Here is a 21,058-nt window from a genome sequence, read left to right as displayed (position 1 = left end):
TGAGCAAACATTTGGTTAGTAAAATTTATAATATCCCTTTTTATTCTTTAATCACATTTAAAATCTCTTACATTTTTCTACAATGATATACTAAACCTGCTGATCACACACAACAATAAATAAGATATTCTAGGACAAGTATTACAAATTGAAAATGTTTTTTAAACAAAAACAATAATATAAAGATGATTACCAAAGTTCTTGCAGTTTTCCCAGTGTCTTTACGTGAATGGACAAATACCATTGCTTGATGACCTTGCTTTATTGAATCCAATACCTGCTACGAATAACCACAGTGAATGCCATGATAACATTATTAGTAAAGTTAATTATCATTATAAAAGTCCAAGTAAAACCTTTTCATAACAAATTGAGTTAAATAAAGCATTCTTTTTATAGAAATCTTTCTCAGTGATCCCAATGTATTGTTGAGCTAGGGGAACTGGACGATAGCTTGAATCAAAAAAGAACAGTCCATTGTCTGGATTAACGTGCAAAAATTGTCCGACCTAGTAATTGTACATCAAGATGTTATATAAGAAACAAGAGAAAAGATATATAAGTTGAGGATTCAACCATCCATATGGTGATATTGCAAAAGTACCTCTAAGTAATTTGGTAAGGTGGCAGATAATCCCACAATTCTTATCATTGATTGTGTTGACTCAACCTGTCAAAAGTAGTAAATGTTTAACAGTGATAATTGAATTGAGATACCTAATACAATTCAAACATAGATGTTGCATAACTGAGATGCAAAGAATAATAATATTGCACAATATCAATTATTTAAGCATGCCAACTACCATTGAAGAAACAAGTTATATGAGTTACCATCAGATAATTAAGGTGGCAATAGTTTCATTCAAGATTTTGAACTGTACTATTTCTAGTACCATGCCAGTATTTTAATATAATGCTGGTGGAGAATGGAGGGGAAGGAAGATGGAGATGAAGAAAAAAAACACACAATTATAGCTCTACTTGGTGTCCCATTTGAAAATTTTTGGCATTATATTGTACAGATACAAGTTAAAATAAATAACAAACACTATTTTAATTTATCTAGACGCATTGGTGGTATGTCGAGGTATGTCAAATGTCAATATAACACAATCCTCATCAACAAGATTAACACAAGGACATAAGATAAAAGTTTCGGTAATTTCCACATGGTTTATGAAAACCAAAATTATATTATGTTCTTAAAAATTGTTCATTTTCCATTTTTTTGTGAATAAAATTTTTACTTGCCTTGGGGGAACATCAAGCATCCTATGTATAGAAAAAAAAAAGTTATGTAGAAAATGATATCAAATTTTCTTTCAATTTAAAAAAAAAAATCTTATTTGCTAAAAAATGAATATTCAAGATAAAAAATTGTGAAACTATTTTCATAAACAAACACACCAAATCTACCAATGAAAACAAACAAGCTACGAATACAATAAGCAATTAATTCAAAGATAAGTGGGTCATAATGTGCACTTTAAGTCACCAGAATTCTTAATGAACAGAATGAAAAATCAAAACAGCATGTGTTTGTAAGACAGACAATAGAATTAGACGTTCATATCGAGTTCAAAAATGCAAAACAGAAGATACTGAGTTTATTGACTGAAGTAGCAGGAGTTTAGATATTATAGTCTCCTTTCACTAGCATTAGATTTTGGATGTTATACACAATAGAGGATATGAGCAAAAAGGTTAAACCTCACCCAACAATATTATTATACAGATTTGAACCTCTAGACACTGACCTCCAAATCCATCTCACCATAGGCCAAACAATTGTGTGTAACTCTATCTACAGATTTCTACGACCTACATGTCCTGTCTCAAGCTTTTGAGTACTCGTAAGGAAATATCAGGATAAACACAATATCACTATATAACATGTTGAACTAAACAATACAAAAAAGGGAAATATTAATGCCATGTTTCCTTCGAACGAAGGGGTTGGCAGGAATGTAAAAATAAGGTTCAAAATCTCAAGCTATGTTGGAATTTCGGTGAATGATATGGCTTTGGTATTGTACCCCTATTTTGATGCATGGTACTAGAGATGGACTAGAGGTCGAAAGAGGAAGGAGATATTATTTGTGCCAAGTGCATCGAATTTTGGTAATTTATCGGAACAATACGTTTCAACTATTTCACCCGGGCACAGTACGAGATTTTAAACCATGGTATAAACCCCTAATTGGAATGAGATATACCAGTTTTGTGTCAGCATTATTGAGTCTGTCATCGATTCTTGTTTGAGCCTAACTGTTGTAGAAATATAAGATGAAGATGATAATGAAGAGATTGTAGCTAAATCTTGACTATAGAAGAGAAGGAGAGGGGAGGAAGGCTTAATTCTCGCCTTGCAATACCAAACATATTGTTGTCCATTGCAGAAGCTTGCTTCTGGTAATGTCAGCACTACAGAGTCGCACAAGCTAGCCTCGCGAGAAGCCAAAGCACTTAGGAGTCATGGAAGCTCACCTAGCATGGAGCCTCATATTGTCGGAGCTGAAGATTTTCTCAAAAGAAGCCTCATGCCTACATTTTAAAGCATGAGTCTTGATTCATTCTACATGCTGATTGGAGCAAAGCGATAAGTTTTCCCTAGTCGATTGGTACAGAATGGTTATTTTAAACATGTTTGCACCTACTCAAACAAGTACATTGTCTATGGATAAGTATCCAAGTACACTTTAAAATTTCAAACCATGATGGAGTTTTAGACTTTGACTAAAACGATGATGATTAGGTACCATGTCAATGTTTTGACGTATGGTGTCAATGGAGAATTGGAAGGGTAGGAGGAAGGAAATAAAAATAAATAAATAAGAGAGCACAACTATACCTAAGTTCAAACTTTGTTTCTCATCTAAAATGATACAAATTTTAACATTGTATTATAGGGGGCACAAGTTACCAAAATATAACAAACATTATTTCAATTCATCTTGACATGTTTTGTAGTATGTTGAGAGAATCTTTAATGTCCATATGATACAAAGCTCATCAACATACTTGACATAACACAAGATAATATAGAGTTTTGATAATTTACTGAAACAATTAATTTTGACTGTGACATCCGGCACGGTAAATAGTTTCAAATAGTGCATATAACATGAAACAAATGAGATACGGCAAAATAGAACAATCCACTGGTAGACAGAACAATTATGAACTGGTTTATTAGCATTTAATCCTTATAGAATAGACAGACTCACATCCTAGATGAAGTAAAACCCCATTGTTAAAGCAATTTATTATGATATGTTATTTTTCAAATATGTAGAAAATGCATTAAAATGGTCAACTAATAAACAGTTTGTACATCACCAAAAACTTACCTGTCGAAGTGTTCGGGCAACTAGAGCTTCTATTACTGGACCTCTATCATCATTAAGCAGATGCACTTCATCAATGATTAAGAGTTTTACCAGCATTGACAATGACATGTCACTGCTTTTGCGTGTAATCACGTCCCATTTTTCAGGTGTAGTCACTATCATCTAATATGATGCCATGTTAGATACTGTACCCATACAAGACCTTCATGTATCAAAAAGAAGAGTCACCAAAAAGAGTTACCTGGGTCTCCTCGAGCTCATTTTTTGACAATTGCATGTCACCTGTAAGTTCCCTTACAGCCAGATTCAATGGGGATAACCTGCGACTGAATGTGGTTGTCACCTCAGCAGCCAAAGCCTATTAGAACACGTTTGTAAGAACAGGCTGAGATGTGAAGAAAGATCTAGCTTGCCTGTAAGGGAAGAATACCTTCATTGGAGCAACATATACTATCTTGAACTCATCTTTGTGTAAAAAACCATCCCTGAAGTGTTGTTTGATCTACAAGAAAAGTTAGTATTACTAAAGGAAGAAATATTCTGGGGAAAAAGAACATTTATGATAAAGACGAAAGAATGTAGCAATTGTTAATAATTTTTCCCTTCATAAAAAGTCTAGCCTAGTCTAAAAAAGACCATTATCAGACAGATTCTACTGAAAATAACCTCGTGAAGAATAGATATCATAGCAATATTCGTCTTTCCAGCACCAGTAGGCGCACAAACCTGTCAACAGGAGAAAAAAATTCTTTTACACTCATTTGTTCTTCCAAACAAAAAAATTATGAAATTTACATAAAGGAGTACAGTAGAACAAGAGGAAACGCTGATAACCAGAATATTTTCATTGGTATTATAAGTTGTTTGATAAATATGGCTCTGGATGCGATTCAGGGATTTGTAACCCTGGAAAGCAGCTTGCGCAAAATCATCCAGTTCTTTGATTTCAATCTGAAGCATAAGAAGGTCATGGTCGCTGTTAGTTAAAATAAGATAGTCAAAGATGAACAATAAATTGTCCATATACCTTGTTAGTAATGGAGAATGTATATCAGTTTGGACAAGCTTTCCAGATAGCATGCAAATTACAAACCAAAAAAATGAAGTTCATGTTGAAGAAAAACTGGTTTACAATAAGCATCCCTTCCTATTGTTTCATTCCTTCAATTAATAACAGATTTATATTTAGAGACTTGGTACATTCTATTGTTAGGTAGCTGATTAACGCATACAGACCAAAGACAATATTGCCTTGGAATGATTCCTTTGCGTTGAATCTCATGAGATTGCCAACTAAGACACAGGCCATGTTCGTGTTGCATTAGAATAACTTGAATAAAAAAGAAAGCAGTTAGTCCATTTTCTTCTGTGATGGATAAAAAGAAGGCATATATTATCATATTAGTAATTCTGCTGGTATGGGATAGGTCAAATATATTGAAAACGAAACTACGAAATGATGCTGTTAAGTCAAACCTTATCCATGAGAAACAAATAGGAAATCATAAGTTATGTGAAATCAGTCACACCTAACTATTCCAAACTATGCTCAGATACCAGATTGACATTGGATGGAGGAAGAACTTGACTATTAGGAAGGTAGTTGGCACATACTAGATAGAACGACGGTATCAAGGGAAAGTTTGTTCTTTCTTATAAGGAATCTTCAAAGAAGAGAAAAAAAGGAATAGCTATGGAGGAATCCACCTTCAAGAGAGAAAAGAAATCCACCTTGCTCAAGAAACACCAAAAAATTCTTCTTCAAAACAGAGAATAAGCTAATTATTCATTCAAATTATCATTATAAAAAAATATACAATGAAACTTTGTAGTAAGACAAACTCAGAGAGTAAAAAAGGAGAAAATAATCAAACAAAAGCTATGCCAATGCAACTCAAGTATCCATGTTAGTAAAATAAAAATTCCTAAGTGAATGTTATAGTCATCACAATATCTCTTTCCAAATGTTTGATTATCATGAAGCTAGGCTAAAGCTCACTATGCGCGGGGTTGATCTGACTGTCGTATCGAACTCTATGATCAGACAAATTGGATAATCAAGTGATAATAAGTTTCTAATGTTGGATGCTGCTGATAAAAACTAAATTCACATCAGTAACTCCCGTATCAAATTGCCCAATTCTCATGGTTATCCATCTACATTTCTACATATAGACGATTCATAAAGGGGACCACATCACATATATGATGTATGGTTCATTTCAAATGTGAGATAGGAGATCAAATTAGACAGAATATGCAGATCAAGACTTTTTGTTATGGAAGCATAATTGTTAATTTAAGTATTTGTTTTGTTGTAGTTAAAAACATTAAATGCATACTACATTGTCACATTAATTGTTTTCTTGTGATGTGATTTATGAATTGTATGCATATTTACTCAGGACTTGTTTCAATTCAGTATAATTTATTTGTTAACTACAATGCTACATTATGTATTTTTTGCAATGTCTTTATCTGTAACTTGTTTACTTCTAACCTTGTTTTGATTGATTAATGTGTTTCTCATAGACATATATGTATGCCATTTATGATCAACATAAATATTTTTTTAACACTTGTATTGTTGAGTAACCATATATCCCTTGAACCAAAAAATATATAAAACATCAAATAACATGTCGGACTCTTGGTCATATCATACTAAAGAAGACCCAAACAAGCTCATGGTAATTGTTTTAAGTCATATCATGATTTCAACTTGCACACTCTTTTCCTAGCAACAAACTCATGAAATTACTCCATATAAGTTCCTATAATAGATCTCCATGAAGAAAAGCATTTTTAATATCAAATATCCAAACCAAAATAATTTTTATCACTAGAGAAAAGGTGTTTAGATAGTCGTCAATTTTCCACCAAACAAGCCTTGAGGTAGTCGATGATGTCATTAGGATCAACTAACTATTAACATTCATTTGCACCCCCATGGTAGATTCTCCTTGAGGAAGAGTGACAATTTCCCAAGTATGTTAGAGTGAAGTGCATCCATCTCATCCTGCATAGCCTACATGCATCCAAGATTTGAGAGGGCATCTGAGATATTTCTAAGAACAAGTTGTGAGGATAAGGAAAACAAAAAAGTAAATTATTTTGGTGATAAATGAAGCATAGATATAAATTGAGAGAGAAGGCGTGCCATAGAAGGCAATGGGACCAAGACAAAGGCAGGAGGTGACTAGGGCACGACAGAGTTGAGAGGAGTCACCAGAGCATCATCACATTATTGTGTGTGTTTATACCCATTTAAAGGAGGGTAGCTGGAGGAGGTGCAAGGAGAAGTGATGTACGTGGAGTTGAAGGAGGTGAAGGATCAATCACAATGATGGGTGAACCGATAGTGGTGTACGAACAGAGGGAAGCTCCCAGATTGATTCTAAATTTCTAATGAAGGGAAAAGGGAAGACAAGAAGGGAGTCCTCAAAGAAGTTTATATATACCGAAATAAAGGTGGGGCGTGATAAATGACAGTGACATTGATAACCCTTCTGTAGACGAGAGTAACCAATAAAAATACATCCCAAGAGATTATTTATCCCGCCTAGGGGATACGAGATGGATCAAACAAGTACAACCGAGCACCCATAGTGAAACAAAGTATATAGCATCTTGAGAGGATAGAAAAGGGAATCTGAACATAAAGTGTGAAGAATGGAATGTGATTGAGGGAACAAATAATAATGATAACAAAAAACAAAGAACTTTGAATGCTCTCTCATCAAAATACACCATGTTATTCTAGAATAGTCATCGATAAAGGTTACAAAGTATTTAAAACCAAAAAATAGAGTAGCCACGAATAGGACCATAGACATCAAAATGGATCAAAAGGGTGTACATGCATGTTATGAATCCTGTTAGAAAAGGAAGTAACATGTTTGCCTAAGGTACAGGACTCACATTCAAGAGTTTGAAGAACCATAATCTTCAAATATTAAAGCTATAGATTTGAAGAGGGTGTAGCCAAAAATGTCAAGGATGTTATAGGTACATCCAACTTAGAAAGTCCACAAGACTCATGTCTGAAAAGAATCACCTATCCCATTCACAAATCGTGAATAACACAGAAGTGGAGTCAAATATGATAAAGGAAGATGTAGTGAGCTACTACTACATAGTAAGCTCAAATGAAACTTAGGTACGTAAAAGAAAGATGTTTAATCAGAAATGTGCTCGGAGGCCCACAGATCTAAGATCAAAGGTGATAATCTAAAAGTGTGAGTTACGCAAGCAGAATTGGAACTTACATAAATAAGGGAGGTAACAGGCTAGAATAATCCATTGGTGATCGCTTGAAGCTAAAGAAGTTGAGAGTCCTCATCAATGGATGTGATGGAGTCTAATGACCCTAACAGAGAAGTCCTAGTGGTGGTGTGATGTTAAATTGAATGGTATGTGTAATATAAAGTTGGTGACTTACGAGAATCCATGAACAGCACAACAAATATCAGTAATATGTCCAAATATGGCATCAAAAGAAGAGCCCATTTTAGTTCTCAAATAGGCCACTACTCCACTTCTATCTGCCTTCTCGGCCCCTGTGCAACAATCTAGAGAACGAATTAGCTATCAAAATAGGTTGATCAACTATAGAGATGTCATTGATAAAATATGAAATATTACAAACTCACCCCTAAGTTTCATTTATATGGGTCCCAACAAATCAGATCGAGATGATTTATGAGTTATTTATTCATGTCTTCACATTTTCCTATTTAGCATTTTTATGTTCCAATGGGATGCTTTAACATAGCATGTTCATGGTTTAAAATGTTGAACCATATCAAAGTTTCGATTTATGACCGGAACAATACGATTTCGGAATAGTATCGTGTCATGCTTATATGATTTCGATACTTTTTTAAATATAAAATATATTATTTAAAAAATATTATTATTATATTTGATTATTATAAATACGTATTATTAAGTTAAACTAATATTTTAAAAATTATAATTGAGTAAAAATGAATTTAGGATTAACTAAAGTCTAAACATAATGATCAAGATCAAGTAGGTTTAAATTAAATTGAATTTAATTTAGGAGAAAAATTTTTCCTATGTATTGAAGGAGAAAAGGAATAAAAAAATTAAAAAGGAATTTTTTTCATGTGTTTAAGGATAAAAGAAATAAAATAATAAATTAAAATATAGGGAAGAAGAAGAAAAAATTAATCATAAAAAATTAACAATTAAAAAATTTGAAAAAAAAAAATGCAGCCATGCACGGCCGCGGGGTGTGCCGGTGTTGCCACTGTGCCGATCGATTAGCGGAACGAGATGTTTCGCCCATGCCGTTCGGTACGGCACGAGATTTTAAACCATGAACATGTTATTGATGTCAATTCCTTGATCACTCACTAAGCAACAGTAGGCTTTGGCAAACATCTAAACAAATAAAGAGCTCCACCACTAAGGAGAAAAATACCAGTTTTTCATGCGGTTTCATAGCAGCAGTTGGAGTGGGTGGAATTCTAACTTCTTCATAACCGCTATTATGCAATCTTATAGTTCCTTCAGGAAGAGCACTGATCAAAACAGAATTAAGCCCATGGCCAATTCCAATTAAATCATCTAAAGGTTGTTTCTTCTGACTTGCCAAAAGAAGAGAATAAAAGCTTTCAACCGGAAAATCTAGTGTGTTTCCATATTCTCCCAACCGTTTATTACGTTTTTCCTCCTTACGCCGAAGTTTATCCATTTGTCTTTCTGATTCAGTTTGTACAATAACCTGGAAGGAAATTTCAAAATTATTGATGAAATGAGGGAAATCGAATGAAGAAAAACTATTGCTGCATCAGGTTACCTGGGTGCCATAACTAGGCATTTTAGGTTGATTGTTTGAGGATATCTTCTCAGACTTTAATATAAACAACCCATGTTGAATTGCATTCACAAGCTCTTTGCGATGCTACAAAACGAGAGCAAACTTATCAAGGACAGCAGAAGATAACAACATTTGGATGCTGCAAAAGATACATGCCAAAAGAAAGTTATAACAGCAGCAACAAACTGTTTCTCAGCTACAAGAAGCCAAAGAGAAGAAGTGTGTTGTATAGACAAGTTTGAAACCCCAAACAATGACTTCAGAGGCACAGTCAAAGCTACTGTTCTAGACTCATACCATGTCCAAAAATCAAGAGAAATAGAACCCAAAGATTGTAACAAGTGCTTTGAAAAGTGTAATATCAATAGAGGATTCTCCTTATATCATACACTTATAAGCCCACCAAGTAATGGAAAAGAATAATGGCATTATATGTGTAGGTTACACATAGATCCTGTAACATAAGATACAAGAAAACAAGACACAACCAGTAACTTGGATTTTTTTTTCACTTTCTAAGACCATAGTAAGCTCATGATTCCCAAACTGCCATGAGGAGAAGTTATATGTGAAACTCAATATATGGCTCATAGAAGCTACCTAGTTATTATACAAAGAAAGAAACTATTCTCACAATGTAATGAAAAGGGTCTGACACTATCAATTGTTTATGATATAATTACTTAAGAGTCAATTCCAAAAATCGTGGAATATAGAATCAGCTAATCAAATCAAGAGGGACCAGTAATGATCAGAAGGATGCAGTATTAAATATACAGGAACAAGGTTGTTTATAGCTCTTACCAATAATAGATCCTGAACTGTTTCAAAGGAACCATCACCAACAAGGTCCAGCAAATCACCAGCTATCTTAAAAAAGAAAGTTCAAAGATGTCAAAGACAATATACAAAGTGCATGAAAGATATTGTATATCAGCACAGACTAATATGTACACATGTTCAATTGAGTAATTGAGGTAAAAAACACAAGACAAAAGGCACCTCATCGCCAGCTTTATTAGACAGGAGCACACGGCACAAAGCCATTGCAAGCTCATCTCCAGATATCTGTGATGCACCATCATGTTGCACTATCATATCACAAGCATCTTTTAGCCATTTTAAGCTACCAGTTCTTTGGTCAGTAGTTGAATCATGATTAGCAAAGTGTGTGTGACTGTAATGATTGTCATCAAATGCAGAGGTTGGCAGAAAATCGCTTGACAAAGTTGTAACATTTTCCGATGGCACATCCAAAACAAAGCGAGAAGGAACCTGGAAACTAAGATCAGAACCAAATTCAATGGTACTGTCACCACATCCATCTGCTCCAATTTCCTGGGCAACTAGAGCATTATTGGGTGAATGCTGAAGAACATATAGCCTCTGAGCTAGAGAAGCCATTTTCTGTAGGATTGCATCTTCAATATTGTAACCAATAAGTCGTTGCAATTCAATCCTGAAGAACAAGAGTCTTTCAGAAAATATCCACCAGTTGGTGCAGTAGATATAAAACTAATGGATTTTCAGGTATGCATTAATGAATGCACAGGCTAATGAACTATTGGATTTTACACATCTGAATATTAATATCTCAGTGCATCAAAATAACTATTGTAAATTAGTTGTAGGAATTTGATATTTCAGGCAAAAAAAAAAAATTAAGGGTTGAGTTCATAATAGTTTTGTTGTCTGTATTTCCGGTTTATCAAGTTGGAAACTAAAAAAATGGATTGAAAGGGAGCCTTGATGCAACGGTAAAGTTGTTGCTTTGTAACCAAAAGATCTTCGAATCCTGGAAACAGCCTCTTGCAAAAAAATAAGGTAAGGCTGCGTACAATAGATCCTTCCCCGGGACCTCGTATAGCGGGAGCTTCGTGCACCGGACTGCCCTTTTTAAACTAAAAAAATGAATCCTGCATCATTTCTCTATTCTTTTAACTGTCAGTTTTGATCTATGCAAAATAAACATGATTAATTATTTCTCCTAGTTATGCAAAATGGCTGTTGATAAGAAAGAAAAGAGCCAGTTCATTAAGTTCCAATATCAACAATAAATTATGGAGAGACAACATCAAGATGTGCAATAGCAGAGACAACAAAAGAAAAAGTAAGATAATGAGTGAATCAGAAACAGTTACTTTTTCTGGGTAACACTCTTGGTCAAATCATTATCCATGTGAAAGTGACCAAAAAGATCATAAGCAGTCTTTGCCACCTCCCGGAATTCCTCTGAGGACACCTCGCCATTTACCAACTCAACAACAGAACCAACAAATTGCCTATATGCTTGATGCAATTCAGCTGAAGCTGCATAAAGAATAGAAAAGGTGTTGCAAAAAAAACAAAATGATAGTGAATGAACTCGAAGATACACAACTTCAAACAGATGAAGCCTAATAATGAAAAGTTGAATAGCTTTTGTCAGTTTAGTCGCCATAAAAATTCTGATGGGAAAAGACAATAGACCAAAACTATCTAGAAATAAATCATGAAACACAGTCTATATACTTGATAATTGATTCAGTCAGGAAACAGGATGGAAAGTCAAGTCACCCAGAAACATCATTTTGTTCTTACATGAAGATGCACTAAAAAACAACACTAAGTTCAAGAAAGTTCCAAATGAAACTGATGGAGAACCACTTGGAAACACTTCCTCCTAACGTATTATCAAACATCCTATGTCTAGTAACCTTTGCCCTTCTCCCTCAACACCACATCCTTGTAGGGGCCGTGAAGTATAGATGGCCAAATGCTAGAGGGGGTTAAATAGCAAACTAACCTGAAAATGTGATCCTAAACTACTCTTGCTATTTACTTAGCAAGGTCACAAACAATTAAGAGTGAAATAAAAGCATTGACACAAGTGAACACATACCATTCGCTAATACAAGGTGTTTACATGGTTTGGCGGCCCCAACACTCCTAAACTACAGCCAATGTTCCGTTGATATATTACTCCAAGAAAGTCACTATCTTTCTCCTTCTCGGTCAACTATTGGAGGTAGAGAACCCTCTTACAATCTCAAGAATTAAAAAAAATAGAAGATGAAGGTCAAGGAATTACAAAAGGCTTCTAATAGGGTTTAACCAACTCTATATCTCCAACCTTCAAGCCTCTGATGAGCTCCCCTTTTATAGCCTTAACTCCTCTTCATACTCCACTTGGTCTGTCACTGATCTATCGAGGACTGAAAGCCTGATATACAGTACGGTATCTGACTATATACAGAAGAGTATCTGACTGTTGCACTGCAGCCTCTAATCAATGGCTCTTCCTAGTTTCCATCTGTAGCATGAACCCACTAGATCCCAGCATCAATCAATTGATCTACCATCAATTGTCTACCCAATCAATTTAGCATGAATAGAAACATTTTGTTCCTAACTCCTCGGCCTGAATCGACTGCCCAATCAACTCAATCATCAATGGATTAGATTCCACATTAGTCAATTAAAACAAACCACCACAAACCACGAACAAGATTTGGAGTTTTAGGTTTATGAGTCGAGTGAATGTTTTCATCAGTCCACTCATCCACTAGTCAACTCAGCCACCAGTTGACTGTATTCCACATGAGTTGAACCATAAACCCAGAAGAGAATTCAGGGTTTATCAGGCAAATGAATGTTTCCACCAATCAACTCAGCCATCAATCGACTGAACCAAACCATAAACTCCAAAGTGACTTTGGGGGTTTTGAGTTTATTAGTCTCCTGAATGATTCCATATGTCAATTCATTCACCATTCGATTAATTCTAGTTCCAGTCAACTATATTCCAGACTACAATAATCCCAATGATAGAGTGTTTCCTAAGTTGAAAGTTAACCTCACCCCATTCGTACAGGTCACTCAACTCTCATAATTCACCATAAAGCCTTATCATTGCAACTTGACTTCGCCCTAAAGTTGTTCCCATCAAATTTTCATCTCTTAAATGCAGCAAAGCCCTTGGCTACTCCACATGTCATCCTTTACGCTCCACCTAAGTAGTTTGCCTCCTATGGCTATTGTCATTGTTGCTCCTCAATGCTTCTCATCCTACAGCCCCTCGATCACTTGTGCAACCTTCTCTTATCCCTTAGGACCTTGAGTCATCAAGTTGCCAATCTTGTGCCAAGTCATGCTCCAAAGTTGCTCCAACACAACTTTAGTGCTTCTCGTCCCACGGTCTCTCGATAGCCCCATTCAACCTTCTCCAATCAGTTGCAAACTTCAAAGCCACTGAGTATCGCCTTGGTCTTGCTAGTCATTATCCATATCATCGTTCGATCTCATCAAGCACAAGCTCTCCAAGCTTCATATGTGTTCTTGCAAATCCTTGCACACTCAAACATACATGTCAAATAACAAGGCAAGGGCATAACTTAAACTCTTTATCCAAACATCAAAATCCAAAGTCACACTAGACTACTCGAGACACAATTGTACCAACAATCTTGCATGTGTCTAGCAAGGAGCGAGGTGCTTGTCCTCCTAGACCTATCACATAATTCAAGATAAAAAATCTTATGGAACTTGTCAATTTTCCATCAATACATATCTTCTACAACAAACCGTAGCAACAATATTATGACAAGAGAACTCAGCCATTCAATCACAACCCTTCAACAACCTCACTTTCCTATGTCAATCTTTACTAGCCTCCCTTCCCTCATCATTTTTCATATCTTTCTTTTATCTTCTACTACAATTCACAAACCTCAACAACCTTTCACCACATTAACTTACTATCCTCCCTCTTCCACCACAATGATAGTCAACCCTCTTCCACTACTTCTACGCTTACTGCTACTCTCTTTTTATTCAACATAACTTACCTATTTCGAGACAATGAGTATGTAAATCATTAAATTTTAGCCCTACTTTAATTGCTTTTTTGTTGTTAAAAACAATAGGTACAAATAACTTAGTCTCATGTTTACCTAATATATTTTCCTAGTAATTAGTTAGTTACTCTTGAATTTATAACTACATGGACTATAATACTACTTGCTACAATAAAAACAATCAAGCTTTCTTTTAACTTTCATTTAACTAATATTTAATATTAGAGACTACTCGGCTCCACCCTTACCTCACCGAGATCGCTTCTTGCTTGCCCATCTCTCATCCTAACCCCTTTCCTCGATCATCACTGCCTTAACCCTTCTCCTATCTTCCCCCTCCTGAGCAAGAGCAACCCACCTCAGCACATGTGACATTTCATAACCCTCAATCCACACCCTAGCACACCATGTAAAATTAAACCTAATTCCTTGTCCATTGTTATGCTTCTTGGAAATCTACAAACTTGTTCTTGTTATCTTCTTATCATGATGGCATCCTCGTCTACCAATGATTTCTAAATCCAATAGTACTATTGAAATCAATATTAAATTCAATGGTCCCAATTATCTCCTCTAAATTCAAGCATTTGAAGTTGTTGTTAGCTCTTATGGAAATGAAAGTCATCTCATGTCTCCCAAATGAGAAAGATGTCACCTACTTAGCATGGCAAAGTTTGCAACTTACTATTTTTGCATGGCTCTTTCCTTTAAAAGAATATAGAATGTTGTTCAGAGGATGTACTCATACATGCAAAATGCCTCCCACATATTAGGAATACAAAGGCATCTTCAATTTAAAATAAAATGAGTGTTCTATGAACAAATAAAGTGCTACACTTTAAGATAAATAGGACATATATCATCCTATTTTTACAGACCCAAAGATTCTGAAACATCATACAAAGAATCTCGAATGTCTTGGCATGAGTTCTTCATGCACCTCTAGCATGTGCTACCACCCCTTATCAAGTTGTAGCTCAGCTGGACAAATTCAAGGAGCTAAAGATCCAAAGATGTAAACATAGAAGTTCTTTTATACTCTCCTAACATTCATTGTGGTCGCACTAACCATCTGTCATAAAATTGTTGAGAAAAAAAATTAGCAACCACTCAATGCAAAAGCTACTCTAAGAAACCACCATAGCCACTTCACCTTCTGAGTTTACTCCTGTTGAATACTTCCAAAAATTCCCTTAATTGTAGGGATTATGATTGATTTAGATTAACTTGATTATAGGGATTAAGATTGGTTGTAATTAATATTGATAGGCATACCATAATTATAGGATCATCTTTTCCTCCTTATGTATATAAATGCCTATATGTAAGCAAATTAGATTATTGGAATATATTATCTCTCTCTTTTATATGGTATCCCAACAAGTTCTCCTTCTCCTTCTCTTCTACATGGTAGCAAATTAGGTTTTTTTTTTTGCCACCACTACTATTGTTGCGCCTCCGGTACTACCGACGCCCCCTACCGATTTCGGTGCTGACGTCCCTTGTTGCTAGGGGTGTAAATGAATCAAGTCGCTCATGAGCTATTCGAAGCTCGATTCGATAAAAGCTCGCTTGAGCTCGTTTAATGAGGTTAGTTAAGATAAACAAGTCAAGCTCAAGCTTCACAATATTCAGCTCATTAGCTCGTGAGCATGTTCGTTAAATATAAAAATAATAGTTTTGATATTGAATTTATAAATTTTACACTCTACTTATGAAACATATAGACAAATATATTAAATTTATTTATTAGAATAAAATTATAAATTTTAATAAGAATATTATAATTTTCTCTAAATATATAATTTAATTTTTAATGAATATTTAAATTTATAATTTATATTTATTAAGCTCGTTCAGGCTCGATAAAAGATCGAATAAGCTTGTGAGTCATGAATATATTCGTTAAATAAAGCTCAAGCTCGGCTCGATTATAAACGAGTCAATCCCAAACATTCAAAAGTTCGACTCGGCTCGATTACACCCCTACTTACTGCTGAATTCAATGTTGATGTCCTTTGTTGCCGATTTCGGCACTGAAATCCCTTGCTGCCAATTTTGGTACCGACGTCCTTTGCTGCCAATTTCGACGTCGACGTCCCTTGCTGCCGCCTTCTACTGCGGCTACCACTAGTGGATCAACCAGCGCGGCCCTAATCTGCTACTACTCAGGTTCGGCCTCTAATTTCTTCCTACGATGAAGTCTTCAGATTCTAAACCCAACTTGGCTACCACTATTAAATTGAATGGACCAACTATCTCTTGTGGTTACGTTCATTTGAATTATTCATAGGATTTCACAAGAATAAAAAACATATTCTGTCCACTCCTCCTGACCCTAAAGATTCAAAATATTCAGATTGGGTTTTAGACGATTGTTATGTTATGGCTTGGCTTTTCAACAACATGGAAGAGTTCATGAGCACTAATGTTATCTTTATGGAAAGTGCTAAGGAGATGCGAGATGTCTTACGAGGCCTGTATTCGAATGACAAGAACGTTTCTCAAGTTTTCAAATTATATGAAAAGTTCTCTCTTCGCCAGGATGGTCAATCTGTTAGTAACTATTTTGCTACTCTTAAGGGGGTTGTCGATGAAATTCTGCTATACCATCTGCTCTCTTGTGACGCTCAGACTCGAAAGAATCAGTGGGAGGAATTCTTGGTTGCGAAGTTCCTATCCAGTTTGGATTCCACTCTACGACCGATTGTGGATAATCTACTGGCAAGTGATAATATTATCACGTTATCGAATATTCTATCTCGGGTTCTTCGTGTGACCACAGACTGTCCTGACCCTAAAGATTTGAAATATTCAAATTAGGTTTCAGACGATTGTTATGTTATGGCTTGGCTTCTCAACGGCATGGAGGAGTTCGTGAGCACTAATGTTATCTTTGTGGAAAGTGCTAAGGAGATGTGAGATGTCTTACGAGGCCTGTATTCGAATGACAAGAATGTTTCTTGAGTTTTCGAATTATATGAAAAGCTCTTCTCTCTTCGCCAGGATGGTCAATCTGTTAGTAACTATTTTGCTACTCTTAAGGGGGTTGTCGATGAAATTCCGCTATACCATCTGTTCTCTTGTGATGCTCAGACTCGAAAGAACCAATAGGAGGAATTCTTGGTTGCGAAGTTCCTATCCGGTTTGGATTCCACTCTACGACCGGTTGTGGATAATCTACTGGCAAGTGATAACATTCTCACGTTATCGAATACTCTATCTCGGGTTCTTCGTGTGACTACAGACTGTCCTGACCCTAAAGATTTGAAATATTCAAATTAGGTTTCAGACGATTGTTATGTTATGGCTTAGCTTCTCAACGGCATGGAGGAGTTCATGAGTAGTAATATTATCTTTGTGGAAAGTGCTAAGGAGATGTGAGATGTCTTACGGGGCCTGTATTCGAATGACAAGAACGTTTCTCGAGTTTTCGAATTATATGAAAAGCTCTTCTCTCTTCGTCGGGATGGTCAATCTGTTAGTAACTATTTTGCTACTCTTAAGGGGGTTGTCGATGAAATTCCGCTATACCATCTGTTCTCTTGTGACGCTCAGACTCGAAAGAACCAATAGGAGGAATTCTTGGTTGTGAAGTTCCTATCCGGTTTGGATTCCACTCTATGACCGGTTGTGAATAATCTACTGGCAAGTGATAACATTCTCACGTTATCGAATACTCTATCTCGAGTTCTTCGTGTGACCACATACTGTCCTGACACCAGTTTTTCCTCATCTTCTGACACTTCGGCTATGGCGGCTCGCGACGATTGTGGGTTCTTTCATTATAATAGTAGTCGTGATCGTGGAACTGATACCACCTGGCGTAGTCATTCATGTGTTCTGGCCAAGTTACATTAAGTCGAAGCAAGTTCACTGGGATAAGTCGAAGCAAGTTCACTGGGATATCGTTATCAGGATTCTCAAGTACATTAAGAAATCTCCATGTAAAGGATTGTCATTTAAGAGAAATGGGCACCTAAAGATCGAAGCTTATTCTCATGTCGACTATGTTGGATAAGACCAATAGACGGTCTACTTCTAGGTATTGTACTTATGTAGAGGAAAATTTAGTAATATAGCATAGTAAGAAACAAACTATTATTGCTAGATCGACTGCCGAAGCCAAGTATAGATTGTAGCCGATATGTTATGGCTGCAAAATTTGCTTGAAGAATTAGGTTCCAATGTACTGTGATAATCAAGCAGCTTATTCACATAAACATAGTTTCTCATGAGAGGACTAAGCATATTGAGGTTCACTGTCACTCTTTATTCGTGTGTAATGAGTTAGAAAATTGTCACTCTATTCACATCATCATCCAACCAAGTTGTCGATGTCGTCACTAAAGCATTAGGAGAAAAACAATTCTCAGAACTTTGTGACAAGCTAGATATGATTGACATATATGCTCCAGCTTGAGGGGGAGTGTTGAATACTTTCAAAGATTCCCTTAATTGTAGGGATTACGATTGATTTAGCTTAGCTTGATTATAGGGATTCAGATTTATTGTAATTAATGATTGATAGACATACCATAAGTATAGGATCCTCTTTCCCTCCTTATGTATATAAATACGTATATGTAAGCAAATTAGATTATTGAAATATATTATCTCTTTCTCTTTTACAACTCCCTCAACAACAACAATTGAATTTCAATTTATTCAAGTATGAACAATTCTAAACTTTATTAAAAAATGATTTATTTAACTTTGTTATGATTGCCTCCGCTTTGGGTTCTTTCCATCCCTCATTCCATTGTATTGTTTAGGATTTGCCGAGGAAGAGAATATTTGGTGAAGTCTACTACTTAGACAAACAGCTCTTTGCTAGGACTTTTTCTACCAAAAGCATAACTTTATACCATGTAATTGTTAGATTGGCCATCCTTCTATATTCAAAATAAGAGATTTTATTATTATTCCACCAAACTAAACTCCAATGTGAATCTATGAGATTGGTTAACATTGGCGCACATCATTTCCTTCTAATAATCATGAAAGTACTTATTTCTCCTTTAGCATAGTTCAATCTCACAAATCAAGTCTAATTTCTATACATGGTTAATTTCATTATTTCTTTACCTTTATCAATGATTCCACATGTATGACAAATTTACATGAAAATTGATTCTAAGGTTCTTGATGCATTCCAAAAAAAAGCATTTTCAACTTGTTATATTTTTGCATGTTGCACAGAATTAGCTTTTCCATTTTTTGTGCTTCACAAGACATTATTCACCAAACCATATATGTTTACAACTTTCAACAAAATGGTGTTAGCAAGCATACATCTACTTGATATTACATGCACTATGATGTTAAATATGAATGTACCCAAGCTTGGGAGATGCAGTTCTCACCTGATGTTATCTCTCCTTAATGAGTTACCTCGTTAATCAGGTTGTCTTCTCACCAAAGGATCTTTATCACTCTAGTCATTTTCTTGTATTACTTGGTTACCTCTACCAACAAACTCAACCAATAATACATCAGAACCCATGTCAATCTTAATTGATCTTTCTGTCTCCTTATTTGAAAAATCATTGTTGAAAATTTTACCACATCACTTGGTGGGAGTCAATTTACAATTTTGTTAACAAGTCGAGCATAATAAATAAATACACACCAGTTTAAGAGCGGTATAGACACAAGATGTTAAATTCCTCATCAATGATTGGAGATCAATCCCTAGACTTATAAAGTACAACTCATACAAGCATCCCTGGTATCAACCTTACCAAAGAGATTTAACAATATCTGGAAGGAATTCGAATTGGACAACTATATTGAGAAGGAAGACGGACTAAGAAGAAAAAATTACAGCCAAATGGTACCAGTTTTTACCTTCGTCCCAGTGAGGAATCAGCTTCCGAGCAAGTTCAGGTTCATCGTTGGCCCTAACAGAAGAGGCAAAAGAAAGCAACTATACTCAGCAACAGAAACAAGTCAATCAACCACACCACAATACCCCAGATCGAAGCGCGCTATTCAATCAGACTCGTATATAATTGACACGCATAATATACTGTTGAGTTCAGAGGTGGATGGCATAAATCCAATCTACCTTCTCGACTTTAGGTTCCGTAGTATCCTCTTGCGGCGGAGGTACGCCTGATCAACGTCGTAGGGAGCCCTGAAAGAACTCGTCAACCGCGGCAAAGGAACCAACATCTCTACCCTGGTCAACTTCCCGTTTCTTCTTCGCCAGAGAGTGAATTCGGACGATCCAGGTGAGCTGCCACACAAAGAGGCGCTGTGCACGACCCGCACCGCTGCCGGATTCCTGCGATCACTGCGGCTAATGCGCTGCGACAGAAGCAAGCGGAGGAACGTGGACGCGAAGAGTTTACGGCGGAGATGCTCTGAAGCAGCGCTTTTTCACTGGGGATGCAATTTCCTCCGAACCCTATGCATCCGATATCCGATCGATATGTCAGACGGAGGAGTAGGAAAGAATTAGGGAGGTTATAAAATGGTTTATAATTTTCTGATTTACCTTCTGCTAGCGAATGGGTCTAGTAATTAATGCATGAGGTGTTATTATGATTTAGGGTTCGAATCTCGATAAAGTCGATATAAATATCTTCCTTATATGTTAGTCATTATTTCAAAGGTTAGTAGTTACCCGTAATTTATCTCCTTCGTGTTTGTGATTTGTGAGTTTATCTGATACCAATATTTTTGGTATCAGAGCATCGTTTGCGATATCGGTATGTTTTTACGAGTCTTGCGAGCTTATCTGGATATTTTCGGATTTGTATGGATTTTCATCGATTTTCTCGTTTTGGAATTCCGAGGTATATTTTAACGAGGTTCTATTTGGGGATTAAGCAGCGACAGGACATCTCCAAACGGTAAATAGGTAAATTAGGAAATTTTATAGTTCTCATACCTGTAGTGATATCTGGGTAACATTTTGTTTATAGATATAACACCTACACGTGTTCCGGTACTGAGACGTGGTCGTCCCCGTAAGAGGTCGATAGATTCTTTGGAGACAGAGTCTCCAGAGAAAT

General features: G+C 35.9%; 1 protein-coding gene across 1 annotated transcript in view; it reads right to left on the bottom strand.

Annotated features, from left to right (window-relative positions):
- The window catches only part of LOC122040915 (DExH-box ATP-dependent RNA helicase DExH14-like), a 77,625-nt gene extending 57,138 nt beyond the window's left edge, over window positions 1-20,487 (bottom strand). Inside the window, exons 1-15 of the mRNA XM_042600406.1 lie at window positions 20,107-20,487; window positions 19,887-19,939; window positions 11,343-11,511; window positions 10,204-10,660; window positions 10,006-10,071; window positions 9,181-9,285; window positions 8,803-9,105; window positions 4,188-4,304; window positions 4,020-4,079; window positions 3,784-3,855; window positions 3,595-3,711; window positions 3,354-3,515; window positions 605-670; window positions 357-509; window positions 194-277 (exon numbers count right to left, since the gene is read on the bottom strand). Coding sequence (XP_042456340.1) covers window positions 194-277; window positions 357-509; window positions 605-670; window positions 3,354-3,515; window positions 3,595-3,711; window positions 3,784-3,855; window positions 4,020-4,079; window positions 4,188-4,304; window positions 8,803-9,105; window positions 9,181-9,285; window positions 10,006-10,071; window positions 10,204-10,660; window positions 11,343-11,511; window positions 19,887-19,939; window positions 20,107-20,213 — 2,091 coding nt within the window. The 5' untranslated portion in view covers window positions 20,214-20,487. The remainder of the gene's footprint in view (window positions 1-193; window positions 278-356; window positions 510-604; window positions 671-3,353; window positions 3,516-3,594; window positions 3,712-3,783; window positions 3,856-4,019; window positions 4,080-4,187; window positions 4,305-8,802; window positions 9,106-9,180; window positions 9,286-10,005; window positions 10,072-10,203; window positions 10,661-11,342; window positions 11,512-19,886; window positions 19,940-20,106) is intronic.
- Window positions 20,488-21,058: the final 571 nt, after the last annotated feature.

This window comes from Zingiber officinale, chromosome 2A (assembly GCF_018446385.1).
Source record: "Zingiber officinale cultivar Zhangliang chromosome 2A, Zo_v1.1, whole genome shotgun sequence".
Taxonomy (NCBI): domain Eukaryota; kingdom Viridiplantae; phylum Streptophyta; class Magnoliopsida; order Zingiberales; family Zingiberaceae; genus Zingiber; species Zingiber officinale.
The sequence above is the reverse complement of the archived record's forward strand: the minus strand, read 5'-3'. Positions and strand labels throughout refer to the sequence as shown.